The sequence below is a fragment of the Brassica oleracea genome, chromosome C7 (genome assembly GCF_000695525.1).
Source record: "Brassica oleracea var. oleracea cultivar TO1000 chromosome C7, BOL, whole genome shotgun sequence".
NCBI lineage: Eukaryota > Viridiplantae > Streptophyta > Magnoliopsida > Brassicales > Brassicaceae > Brassica > Brassica oleracea.
In genome coordinates this window covers 33,870,969-33,883,143 of record NC_027754.1, presented here as the reverse complement: position 1 = coordinate 33,883,143, position 12,175 = coordinate 33,870,969, and the positions used below count along the sequence as shown (strand labels likewise).

Sequence of the window (12,175 nt, the reverse complement as noted above, 5' to 3'; positions counted from 1 at the left end):
ACCCTAAACACAAACCGATCAGAACCAAACCCGTATTGGTGCCCGAAATCCCATCCCTATTCATTATTATATATCGTATACTGTCATCATATAATTAATCGTATTTTATACGTACCATCATATAAGTAATCATATAATTAATAGTATTTTATACGTACCATCATATAAATAATTACATATATCTATCTTATTAAAACTTAATATGAAATATAAAAACCATAATTTGAGTTGGTATTTCAAATTGGGCTTTGTATTGTATTTTTATTATATATATTGACAACATTTTTTTATAATGGTTATTGAAAAATAGTTTAGTAAAAATCCATTTTTGAATATATGTATTATTTTTTAATCAATTTTTGATATAAATCAAATTTAAATTATTATTTTGATTTGAAATATGTGTATAAATTTTAAATTTTGTTTTATGGTTAGTTTAGAAAAGAAAAAGTTTTAGGCAATTAGATTGACCCATTTTCGTATATTTTAAATCTGGGCCAGATAGATAGTTTCTTATAATATGATGAACTTTTAATTTTTCTTAATAACATAAGCCCATTATTTTTTTTCTAAATACTAATATCCTTGTTTCCAAACAAAATTAATTTTTTAAAAGACTACAATTCATGTTTCCAAACACTCTAAATTTTTTTAATAGTCCTATTCAAGTTTCCAAACACTCCAATTTTGTACTTGAGTTTTAATAAGATAGATAATATATTTTATTATAATAATAAATATTTCTAAATATATTATAATTATTTATTAATTGTAGTTAAGAATTTAAAATTAAAATTTTAAGGGCATTATTGCTATTTTAAATATAATTAGTCTAATAAGACATAAAAATATATGAGATTAGTACATAATTATCATTTTTTTGGTCTAAAAAAACAATTTTCCCTTAGTTATTTTTATAGAAAATGTCAATGTGAGATCGTTTTATAGTCATCAGTTTGGTTCAGATGATAAAAGTTGCATATCCTAAAATAACTAGCTTATACACATACAAGATATTTGCTTTATTCACTTTAAAGTTTATAGGTTCTGTAAGTTGAAATTTATGATAATTTGTGTACCATATAATAAGTTATAAATAACATTATATTATTTTTCTTCATAAAATAAATAAGAAAATACAAAAAAAAACTAATTCCTGATAACTCTCCAACTAAAATTTTTATTTATTGGGTAGCTACTAGCTAATAAAGTAATAATCATATGAATTAAATTCAGTTGACTATTTATAATTTTTTTCAACTTGTGATATACTAGAAAATAAATAATTCTAATTTAAACTATACCATAGGCCTGGAACTTTTATCCGAGATCCGGATTCGATCCGTGATCCGATCCAGATCCGATCCGAAAATCCGGATATCCGGAGAGGCCGAATCCGGATCCGGATAGTAAAATGTTGGATCCGTCAAAGCCGAATCCGGATCCGGATATTTTGATTTTTTAGTCCGGATATCCGGATCCGTAAATTTTATTAATAACTATTTCAAAAATAGTAATATCTATATATAAAAACTAATTTTATTTAATATATTTTCATTTTTATAACAGTATATATAAATTTTATGTAAATTTTGTAATATTATACATAGAAATAATTAAAAACATTATATATATTTTTATTTTTAAATTATTGTTAATATTTTATATATATTAATATTATTTTTTATTTATTTTAAGGATCCAAATCCGGATCCGGATATCCGCCGGATATTATAATTTTTAGAAGGATATCCGACACCCGGATATCTGCGAACCCCGGATCCGGATAAGGATAGTAAAATTATGGATCCGCCGGATAAAGATCCGGATCCAGATATCTTAAAATTGCCCGGATACCCGATCCGTCCCAGGCCTACTATACCATAAAAAATGGATAACAAAAAAAAAAAAGTATTAAGAACAGTTTTGTGTGTTGGCTGGCTTTGCGTGGGCTAAAGACGTGCACACAGTCTCGCAGAAGACAAACCTAACTTCCTCCACCCTCTCCTCCTTCGCAAGTGTCTCTCTCCTTTACCCACCACACAAACCTACCCCCCCCCCAAATGCCTAACGCTCTCTTATAACATTTCTCTTTCATCTGCAGATTATTCTCTGTCTCTTCCTCTGATATTTAGATCCTCTGTTTTCTCCGCCTACTCTGTTTTTTTCCTTCTCATCAATGGAAGCGTCATTGTCGATGATGAAATCGTCCGTCTCTTCCCCTGCGACTGTGTTCCTCGCCCATAGACCCAAAGCTCCCTTCTCTGTTCGCTGTTCTCTTCCTCCCTCGAAGCCACCGCCACGCTCCGGAGCCAGCTCTGTTCACGCCGTTATGACTCTCGCTGGGTATGAACTCAAAAGGCTCTTTCTTTCATGAAATTAACGAAACCCATTGTTCGACTTAGCTTAAAGTAGAAACCTTTATGTGTTGTTGTTGAGACAGATCGTTGGTAGGGAAGAAACGAGTGGATGAAAGCGAGAGCTTGACTCTGGAAGGTATCCGAAACTCGTTGATCAGACAAGAGGACAGCATTATATTCGGTCTGTTGGAGAGAGCCAAGTACTGTTACAATGCGGATACTTATGATCCTACTGCTTTCGACATGGATGGTTTCAACGGGTCGTTGGTTGAGTACATGCTCAAAGGCACTGAGAAGCTTCACGCTAAGGTTAACATAATACTAATCCTTAAAAGGGTATCATGGTGGATTGTTATTGATAAAAAAAGATTGAAACTTGATGATTAGGTTGGTAGGTTCAAGAGCCCTGATGAACATCCCTTCTTCCCTGAAGATTTACCAGAGCCTATGTTGCCGCCTCTGCAGTACCCTAAGGTGCTTAAAGATGGAGTCTTTAGTTGTTTTTCCTTGGCTTATCAGCAAAGCAAAGGTGCTAAGAGCTTCAAGTTTGTTTCTTTTGAGATAGGTATTGCACTTTGCTGCTGATTCGATCAACATAAACAACAAGATATGGAACATGTACTTCAGAGACCTTGTTCCAAGACTTGTGAAGAAAGGCGATGATGGTAACTATGGATCAACAGCTGTTTGTGACGCTATCTGCCTTCAGGTTCGTTTTCTGTTAGAAACAAGGTTCGATCTTTATAATGTTCTTTGGCTCTTTTGGTAAGTAAGTGTACTCATGTAGTTTTGTGATGTTCATTGCAGTCTCTTTCAAAGAGGATCCATTACGGTAAATTTGTTGCAGAGGCCAAGTTCCAAGCCTCGCCCGAGGCATATGAGCCTGCCATCAAAGCACAAGTATATATATCCATTCAACTCTTTTTTTGCTTGGTCTATATGTGCATATCTCACCTTTTAAGTCGTTGTGTAGGATAAGGATGCGTTGATGAATATGCTGACATTCCCGACGGTTGAGGAAGCGGTAAAGAAGAGAGTTGAGATGAAAACACGAACATACGGGCAAGAAGTGAAAGTGGGCGTTAAGGAAAAAGAAGAAGAAGAGCTGAATAATGAATCTCAAGTTTACAAGATCAGTCCTATCTTGGTCGGCCACTTGTATGGAGATTGGATCATGCCCTTGACAAAAGAGGTTCAAGTGGAGTACTTGCTCAGAAGACTAGACTGATAAATAAATGGCTTTGGTAGTATACTAGTATGTTTTTTTTTTAATGGAATGTTTTTTGGTTTTTTTTTTTTTTTTAACTTTACAAATCTCTCAAAGGTTAATTCACAACTAAACTATAGTTCCATGTTTGGTTTTCAAGGTTACTTGCAAAACAAAACTGTGTGGTTTATGTACATTCTCTCTCAATTGTGAAAAAAAATCAAAGGGATGCTTATAGTGTATGTACTAAGTTGTCCCACATTTATAATGACGAGTGGATATTAAGTTTACCTGTCGCATTCCTTTACGGCAACCAAACACAGAGGAGGACGTGCTGCAAATTTAATTGCAGAAGATTCAGCTCTACAATTAAACACCATGCTGTCTCGAGTCAACGTGATAGAACTACACGCTGTCTTTAGAGACTAGAAACGCCACGCAGTGTGAATGTTGATAAGATAAAATCACTGACCCACGATCCTCTGTTTCTTCTCTGTTTTGTTTCCATGGCTACTGCTTCTTGGGTCACTTGCTCACTCCTCTTCTCCCCACTAAACAAATCATCCACACGGTTGAAACTCCTGAATCCAAACACGCCTCTGCGCTCGTCCTATGGAACCAGAAGCATTGCTATCAAGTCCATGGCGGTCCAAGAAGACGACAAAAGAACGAGCGATGAGTCAATGAGCATTGACAACTTACGCGGATTCGTCGACCTCAACGTCGGAAAATGGACTGGCTCCTTTCACGTATGATCAAAATCCTAACTTTGATTCTGGGTTTTTAGCTAGATTATGTGACAAAGCTCCTTCCTTTTTTTCATGTGCTGGGCAGCAATTTGATGGAGATGGGAATCTGTTGCATAAGATTGATACTCGTCTCTCTGCTAGTTCATATGGAGAAGACGAGCTCATCAGCCTTAATCAATCGTATATTTATGCTTGATTCGTCATTTTCTAAGATAAAAGACAAAACTTTAATGTTTTTGTCTGTAATTATACAAAGTTCTGAACTTTAAACGATGTTCGAACTAAGAAAGTGTATGTTTCCTCATAGGTTATATATAAAGCAGGCAACATCAGCCACATCAGTTGCTGATGAAGAGGAAGAGGAAGCTGAATGGGTAGAATACAAAATCAAAGAAACCAATATGTTCACTGTCGACAAGTATCAGCAGGTGAGATTTGTTATGTTGTCTCAATCATAATGCTAAAAAGTTTTGAGTTTGTTTTGTCTCTTAGGGATTTTCATTTAGTTATTTTGACTTTGTTGACTCTTCTCATCATTAGTAGTCTGCAGATTGGATTCTTCCCCAAGGAGAGAGCATTTTCACTGAGGTATCAGACCGCTGGAATGTTGGATACCACGTTAAGGCAAGGCGTTCTCGGAGAAGATGACACTGGAGAAGAATCACCAAGGTTTGGTTTATTGCATTCTTTATTGAACATAGCATGAGTAAGTAGACTAAATAAGAAGTTGTTTCCAGGTTTCTTAGGCTTCCATCTCGGCGTCCTGCTTTAGTATGTGAGAACTGCTTGTATTCTAATCAGACGGATAGAAGAGCTAGAGCCTTTCACATCATGGATCCCAAAGGTGTTCTCGAAATGCTTATTGTGTTCCTTGAGGAAAGAGGGCTAGAGAATCTCGTTCATCCAGTCCTTGACGATTCTCAGGGTGATGGAGAAAGAATCACACCATTTCTTGGTACTTGGAAAGGTCGTTCAATAACAAAACGAAGCGGTGTCTATGGATCAACTCTATCCGAAGCCGATACTGTTGCTGTTCTTGACATTAATGACCAAGGTCAAGTAGTCCAGGTACACGATATTCAACAACACTCTTCTAGCCTATTGCTTATGTCTCTTACCATAAGAGGTTTTGATGTCCAATCAGGATATTTCCTCGACATCTGATGTGAAAAACGTGACGACAAATGTGCACTGGGTGGGTGAAATGTCGAAGAACTTGATTACATTCGCGGAAGGATACCAAATGACACTGTTACCGGGTGGTATGTACATGGGATGTCCCTGCGACGTAGCAAAGAGTGTTGCTGAGTTAAAGTCTTTCCATCTAGAGTTCTGCTGGCTTGAATCGTCAGGATCAAGACAGAGACTCGTACGTACGTATGACCATGAAGGTTTGGCTGTCTCATCAACTTATTTTTCTGAGACCAAAGTGTGAGTTCCTTCTATGTTACTATGATCATGTATGTTCTTGTACTGCCTGTATAAACATCAAAAGCGATAATAATGTATTGTCATTGACTCGTTGTCATATCCTCTCTTACCATTAGGCAAATCAACTATTAAAAGTTTTAAGAGAAATGTAGAGAAGATAACACATGAGAGATAATATCATAATAATATCATTTGAGGTAACAGAGTACAAAGTTACAACAGAAAGGCCAAACTCGAGAAGCTGACTTCCAAGAGTTTTGGATTATGAACGTTTTTACATATAAGTTATAATAGCATAAATAAATAAAATAGAAATAGAGATGTCCACATAAATTTGGAAATATACAGTATTTTTGATGAATTAAACACACTTTTATTATTTGGTTTTCTTCATCCAAAGGAGTTGAGGGTATACAAGATGATCATAAAGCTTACACCAGAGTTTCTCCTTCCTCAGGGATTAGTAGCATTGGGATTTGACCACGGTCAACGAAGTCAATCTGGCTCAGCCTCAGACAACACAATACTTGTTCCGGCAGCTCTTCTGGTTTTTGAGCCTGTTTTCATGAAAAGAAAACAAATGTTTATCATGTATTATAACAAAGAACAAAAGATCCTCTAGTCCTAGTCCGGTTTACATATACATTGTTTGAAGCTTTGATCATTACCTGGATGGCTAAACCGAGATCAAGAATTCCATTCTTCAGCCGATCTCTGAATGCTTCAAGTCCTTTGCGTGATATGTAGCTGAATCGATGGACATCCAAATCAATCTCAAAGTAGTTTGGACCCTGTGGAGAAATAAAAAAAAAAGCAAATCTTGATTAACTGCCGATAAGACTGACTTTTTCTTTTGTGTTTAAGAGGTTAGTGTGGTGATAACACCTTAAAGAAGTTGTGTTGAGGACGAGAGAGAACGGGCTTTTCATTGTAAGCCTGTACAAGCTTCTTCTCAGTCGAGCCTAGAGTTAGATCTTCGGGGTTAACAAGTCCAGCCACGATCTTAAGCCTCTCACGAAAAGCAACAGTGCTGTCTTTCGCAAACCCTTTCACCTTCTCCACCTCATCATCCACAAGTTTCTGTTTCGTTTCAGAGAGAGACGAACAAACAAACAAGAAGTAAGCGATCAATCACGAGATGTGATAATTGTGAAGGGACGGCTTTCAAGGCTACCTTGATGCTGTCCTGATACTGCTGAGAGGTTTCTTTTTCGAAATTTTCTTGTAATTTGAAGTAAAGTACAATGCTCATGCCTTCTCCATCACTATCTCCAAGGAACATTGCAGCAGGATAGGTTGGTAACTGCCAACAAAGCGCAAAGGTCAGGATCATTTACACATATATGCATATCAAAACAGCCATTTACACGCTTCTTATGAACATGATACAATCAAAAAGTTTGCGACAAACCAATAACGAAGTAGGCATTAGTATCTCAGTGGTGGTTACCTGAATGTTGACAACGAGAAGCGCAGGGAGCTTTGCCTCAGCTTTAATGTTTGGAAGCTCGATGTGTTGGGCGATATGATCAATCTTCTTTGGACAGACAAACAAGTCAACGCCAATAGGAGTGTATGCACACTGATTCGGAGCTGGAGATTTCTTTTTGTCTCTGCAAACATCATCCTTCAACAGTTACAGACCAAACAGTTTCTATAGAAAAGATACATATAACAGAGTGGTGAAAGGGTGTACTTGAAATAGGTTTCTCCACGGAGTTTAAAAGTTGAAGGTGGTATCTCACACCAGCTTCCACTGGACTGCTTCTCTCTGGAAGAGCAAGGGATGGTGAAACCCGCCTTCGGACGGTACAACAGCTTACGCTGCTCTGTAACTTCCTCACCGTCGCATGATTTCCTCTTGAAAGAAAGCCGATAAACAGCAGATTTTCGCTTCTGAGATGTGGGTGAGTTTAGAGTCTTGTCGTTGAAACTAACCGTTGGCATCAATCTGCTCAGGCTGGATTTCAAGGTTTTCTCCTGAGAGTTCCGTTTCTGTTCCTTCAAGCCTTTGAAGCTCGCATGGTTCATTAGGTTCTTCTTGCTGTTTCCGGTGAGAACAGAGAGACCACTAGGATCCTTGTGAACACCTTTGCCCAGGGTTTTACTCTTGTCTATCTTCAGGTAACTCTCATGGTATTCTTCGTACTTTCCTTTCCCATCCACAATACAGGAAGAAGATTCAAATTGAACTACTTGACCATTTGGGATATTGCCGGCCGCACCACCCGGTGATGATACGTTATCTGCTGGGCGAGAGATGGCAAAAAAGAGAGACAAAAAGATTTAGATCTATATCTACATAAGCAAAATTGGTTCTCTGTATTAATATAGATTGACATTTACCTTCAGGTAGGCTGACGAAGTCCTCATCCTCATCAGAATCTAGAACACTGACAGAGTCAAACCATGCATCATCCTGCGAGGTAGCTGCAACAAAACGAAATTCTACAGGTAAAAAAAAATCTACTATTGTCCAGCTATGATCATTTGTAGCGATCAACAAAATGAGAAACAATATGATCTAACCAATGCTAGATAAACAGAAAGACTCACCGAAAGAAACTCGGCTCACAACGTCACTAGACCTTCTAGTATTTGCATGAGGAACAATGTCAGATACTTTAGAAAAATGTTTGGAAGACCTGCGACGGCCTTTACGCCGAGGCCGCCTAATCCCTCTTGAATGGGTTGACACACACCCACCCATTATTTATATAACTTTCTTTTAGATCCTGCTTCAAGAAAGAAAAAAAATTGTAAATGGGGTGGATTCGAAAGAAAAAAAAAAACTCATGAAAAGGCCAATGCTTCTAACATATATGCATCATTTAAAAATAAACACAGGTTATGGAAAGAGAGAGCTAAGCAGATACATCCATCCTCACATACAGAAACTGGTTGTCACTTTCTGTCTTTATTAACAACATTGGGACCAAGCAAGTTTTGAAAAAAAAATCAAATACCAAGTCAATACAAGATCCTTCAACTAATAAAATATTAGTAGTAGCCAGCTCAAAAAAGTGTAGATGATTTAAAACAATTATAAGAGGAAGTGGGGAACAACACCATGCATCAACAAATCTCATTATTGGATTATTATACTAAATCTAAAAAACGTAAAAAACTTATTTGTAATCATCGATCGATTCACCAGGTTGTTTTACAACAAAGCACACACGATTACATTAAAACCTAATCAGAGATGTCTCAAAGAAACAAACTTTGATGTTAACAAGCTCTTATAGTTTGAACATATAACTATAAACGTCAACATCGATCAGGAGACAATAGCAAATACTATAATTTACAATTTTTTTGTCATCGCATGCAAAAGTTAGGAAGGAACAAACATGAAAGTGCTGAATCTGGTGAAGATCATGATCGATCCGTCGTAGCTCTACAATAAGAACAGATCCAAACGAGAATGTACGACAAAAAAAAAGAAGATTCGAATCAAATGGCAGAGATTATATACCTGGAAAAAGGAAACATGATAAAGGGCTATCTCCTTTTGTTGTTTTTTTTTTTAATCTGAGGAGAAAAGGGGAAGAATCTTCCCGTCGTTAATCTCCGAGAGGAGGATGAAAAGAAGATAGTTTTGAAACCCGAAGATTTCGGATCCGGGCACGGATAGCAATGACGCAAAAGGGAAGCTAATAAGCTTTTAAAAATCTTCTTCCCTTTTCGCCTTCCCCTTGTCCTCTCTCTCTCTCTCTACACTACTTTCTTTCTAAAGGAAGAGAGGACTAGGAGAGGAAAGAGAGATCATCTTTTTGGCTTAAATTGCAATTACTCTAAAAGCTATTATTGATTGTTAAAAAACTATTTAGGGATCAGATCTCCGTTAATTACAAATTTCCCGCCTCGCAGTAAATAGATTAAAACGAAGATAAATTTAGGGTGCCGTATGTAATTTAGCAAAAGTTAAGGGATTTAACTTGTAAATACATAAACTCACAAAACGCGTCGTCGCACGATAGAGTAGAGACGAAGAAGAACCTATGCTTCGTCAAAAAGTAGGTCCGGATCCTACTTCCACCCATCGGAATTGTTAAGCTCCGGTGAGTTTTCCGGAACGCCGTTCTCTTCACACTAGTTGTAGTTATCAGGTTTTTGAGCCGTTAAGCTTCTCAATTTCGGAACCGGTTGATTTTTCGTGTGGTAGATCTGATCTTGATTAAGCTTGTTTAGACTCTGTTTTTGATTAAGGATTGTTGTGTGCTTACTCTAATTGGATGTTGTTGAATCTGTGATCCATCGTTGCTTAAAAGCAAATCGTTATAAAGCTAATATACATTTATTTATTTTTTTGTAAATCGTGATTTTGACTGCTTAATGATGCTAATGTGTTGTGATACTGGATTAGGAATGGCGTCAAGGAGAAGTGTACGGTATGCTCAGCTTCCAGGAGATGATGATGAGGACTATGCAGATGGTGGTGGAAGGAGAGATTTCGATCCTCGTTTTGATTATACTCCGAAGGCGTTTGATAGAGTGCCGTGGAAATCGATAGCACTAGCTGTGTTTCTTCTGTTTCTTGGCTGCTTGCTTCTCCTTTTGGCGGTTTTCATCTTCACCGGTCACATGGAAGGGGATAGCTCTCAAGGCTATGCTCTTCTTGTCCTTGGCTTCCTTACTTTCCTCCCTGGTAAGAGTTGGATAGAATTATTTTTTGTTTTGCTTATTGAGTTACTAATCTTGCTGGATACTCTTTGCATGATGTTTGATTTGAAACCTGTTGTTTGATGTGGAGATTGGGTGATTTAGATAAACTATGCTTATTTTCTGTTGAAACTATGTTCTCTTTAGCCATTTATACTTCTTTAATACTGTGGAAAGAGCAGTGAATGTCATTGTAGTTTGTTATGAGTGCATGGTGCTTTGATTTAAAAACCCGCGTGGATTCCGTTGGTTGATATGGAGATTGAAAATTGAAAAGAACGTGTGTTCTTTTTGTCTGTTGAAAATGATCTTCTCTTTGTTTATGTTATATGAGTAAAACTGGATGTGGCTTTGACTTGTATTTGACACATATCACAACTGTGTGGCTATATATCATACAGGGTTCTACGAGACACGGATTGCTTACTATTCATGGAGAGGAGCTGAAGGTTACCGTTTCGCAGCCATTCCTTCCTACTGACTTCCCAAGTAGCTTATCATCTGTGCATAGAAAAGTTGTAGTTTTTTTTCTTTATGAGCAAGTCATATTATAGAAAATGTAATCCAATAATAGACTTTGAGCTGTTTCATGAATATCAGAGAGATACTACATAGATTGTTGATCCAGTTTGTGAATCTTATTGAATCTCGTTTGTTATCAAAATTTGTATGCGTCTTTTAGTAGTTTTGGTTGTTCGACAAAGAAGACCAAACGAAAACTTCATAACATAAACTGATAGACATGTGTGGTGTTTGGTGGCGTGTTATTTAACTAAATGAATGGCTTTCTCCTGTATTAGTATCAAATTAAACAATAGCGTCCTGAAAGACGTTAATTTTCGATGCACATCTTTTTTTATGTTATTTTCAGTTTTATTTGTGTAAATCATTTTTGTTTGACGAGTGACGACATTAGACCATCCCATATATATATATCTTATGTATTAAAATAGAAGTCACGGCCTTTATTCATGTGTGATCTTTTTAAAAAATGGATCTAATGTACATATTTCTATAAAGTCATGTTACATTTAATCTCTAATCTTATCATTTAAATTTTGGGTCGAGATCTAGTATATATATTAATTAATAATCATTTGAAAAATAATCCCGTATATATTAATAGAAAAACATTTAAAAAGTTATAACCTTTAGTTTGTACTAATTAAAAAAATGTCATGTTGAGTTGTTACGTAATTAGAATGCTAATTTTGCTTACGTGGCAGCTTGAGAATCAATTGAGAATTTTGTTAGTCCAAAATTAAATTGCTAGGGAATGTTATATTATATATTATGTCTATTATGAACCATTCATTTATCAAAATGAAATTATTTTATATTCTTTTCTTAAATAAAACCGACGGAATTACCTAATGTGATTAAGATATATATGACAATTAATGATTTTAACTAATAAAGATTTGCTAACATTCTATATACATTCTATCATTTTTGTTTAATTATTTACTATTAAAATAAATTACACAATTACATAGTCATATAATAAAAAAATAAATTTTTTTGTATATGTTGTATTTTGAATTTTTCAAAACGATTATAAATTATTAAAACTGTTAAAAATCTCACATAAACATTTGTGATCAAGGTTTAAATTTTTTTCTATAATAAGATACAATGATTATAAAATCATATGAATATATAATTTTATTTTAATAGGTGTTTATGTTAATGTATATATATATATTTCATGTCGTTTAAATTAAACTATACATCATATGAAAATACATACTTATATTTTGATA

At 35.7% G+C, this 12,175-nt stretch overlaps 4 protein-coding genes across 7 annotated transcripts; 3 read left to right on the top strand and 1 right to left on the bottom strand.

The window, feature by feature from the left end:
• The first annotated feature begins 1,943 nt into the window (after positions 1-1,943).
• LOC106301814 (chorismate mutase 1, chloroplastic) lies at positions 1,944-3,761 on the top strand. Its single transcript, XM_013738296.1, has 6 exons — positions 1,944-2,346; positions 2,444-2,669; positions 2,748-2,834; positions 2,926-3,069; positions 3,168-3,260; positions 3,334-3,761. Exons 1-6 carry the CDS (start codon positions 2,180-2,182, stop codon positions 3,586-3,588), a joined length of 972 nt encoding a protein of 323 aa, XP_013593750.1. The 5' UTR covers positions 1,944-2,179; the 3' UTR covers positions 3,589-3,761.
• Positions 3,762-4,048: 287 nt separating this feature from the next.
• LOC106302001 lies at positions 4,049-5,844 on the top strand. Its single transcript, XM_013738504.1, has 6 exons — positions 4,049-4,316; positions 4,402-4,496; positions 4,624-4,744; positions 4,867-4,985; positions 5,054-5,384; positions 5,461-5,844. Exons 1-6 carry the CDS (start codon positions 4,074-4,076, stop codon positions 5,749-5,751), a joined length of 1,200 nt encoding a protein of 399 aa, XP_013593958.1. The 5' UTR covers positions 4,049-4,073; the 3' UTR covers positions 5,752-5,844.
• Positions 5,845-5,914: 70 nt separating this feature from the next.
• LOC106301185 lies at positions 5,915-9,495 on the bottom strand. Of its 4 annotated transcripts, XM_013737531.1 has the most exons (10): positions 9,226-9,492; positions 9,101-9,147; positions 8,304-8,482; positions 8,094-8,177; positions 7,444-7,993; positions 7,198-7,360; positions 6,922-7,050; positions 6,633-6,827; positions 6,416-6,538; positions 5,915-6,304 (listed from the first exon to the last, which is right to left on the bottom strand). In XM_013737531.1, exons 3-10 carry the CDS (start codon positions 8,455-8,457, stop codon positions 6,179-6,181), a joined length of 1,524 nt encoding a protein of 507 aa, XP_013592985.1. In that variant the 5' UTR covers positions 8,458-8,482; positions 9,101-9,147; positions 9,226-9,492; the 3' UTR covers positions 5,915-6,178. The 4 variants fall into 4 exon arrangements, with proteins under 4 accessions (XP_013592985.1, XP_013592981.1, XP_013592984.1 ...); XM_013737527.1 differs by lacking the exon at positions 9,101-9,147 and having other exon boundaries at positions 7,444-7,996; positions 9,226-9,495; XM_013737530.1 differs by lacking the exon at positions 9,101-9,147 and having other exon boundaries at positions 9,226-9,493.
• Positions 9,496-9,716: 221 nt separating this feature from the next.
• LOC106303945 (transmembrane protein 230) lies at positions 9,717-11,097 on the top strand. The gene is made up of 3 exons (XM_013740307.1): positions 9,717-9,811; positions 10,117-10,398; positions 10,814-11,097. The coding sequence occupies exons 2-3, from the start codon at positions 10,119-10,121 to the stop codon at positions 10,891-10,893; spliced, it is 360 nt and encodes a 119-aa protein (XP_013595761.1). The 5' UTR covers positions 9,717-9,811; positions 10,117-10,118; the 3' UTR covers positions 10,894-11,097.
• Positions 11,098-12,175: the final 1,078 nt, after the last annotated feature.